Source organism: Bison bison, unplaced genomic scaffold, assembly GCF_000754665.1.
Source record: "Bison bison bison isolate TAMUID 2011002044 unplaced genomic scaffold, Bison_UMD1.0 scf7180017855362, whole genome shotgun sequence".
NCBI lineage: Eukaryota > Metazoa > Chordata > Mammalia > Artiodactyla > Bovidae > Bison > Bison bison.
In genome coordinates this window covers 37,831-38,306 of record NW_011485935.1, presented here as the reverse complement: position 1 = coordinate 38,306, position 476 = coordinate 37,831, and the positions used below count along the sequence as shown (strand labels likewise).

Genomic DNA, 476 nt, shown 5'->3' with positions numbered 1-476 from the left:
CCTATTCCAAAGTAGTATTAATTACTGCCCCTGTATATATTTCTTCCTGTTCTTTAATTCTGTCTTATTTTGCACCAGATTGTCATATGCTTTTCTCAATGGCTTTATTTTGGGTGAGGAAGCACAGTAAATATATGTGAACAAGGCTGTTTTTGAGCAATCCTACATGATCATGTGTCAAACCGTTTTTTAATGGTGTTTCAGCTGCATTTGGTGCATTGGAATGCAGTCAAGTTTGAACACTTTGAGGATGCAGCACTGGAAGAAAATGGTTTGGCTGTGATAGGAGTATTTTTAAAGGTAAAAAAAAAAATCTTACTAGCTTTAAATGACATATTGAATCCTAGGATGAAGAGATACAACATTGCAATTTTAAGTTCTAAAAATATTGAGATAAAACTGTTTAAAATACAAGGTTGTCATGAATATATTTCAAATGGTATAGAAATGCACAGTCCAGTACAGTAGTCAGAAGC

The 476-nt window shown here is 33.4% G+C and overlaps 1 protein-coding gene across 1 annotated transcript in view; it reads left to right on the top strand.

The window, feature by feature from the left end:
- CA5B (carbonic anhydrase VB, mitochondrial) overlaps nt 1-476 on the top strand; it is a gene marked incomplete at its 5' end in the record, with an annotated part of 11,144 nt that overhangs the window by 6,015 nt on the left and 4,653 nt on the right. The window contains one exon of the mRNA XM_010858793.1: nt 205-335. Coding sequence (XP_010857095.1) covers nt 205-335 — 131 coding nt within the window. The remainder of the gene's footprint in view (nt 1-204; nt 336-476) is intronic.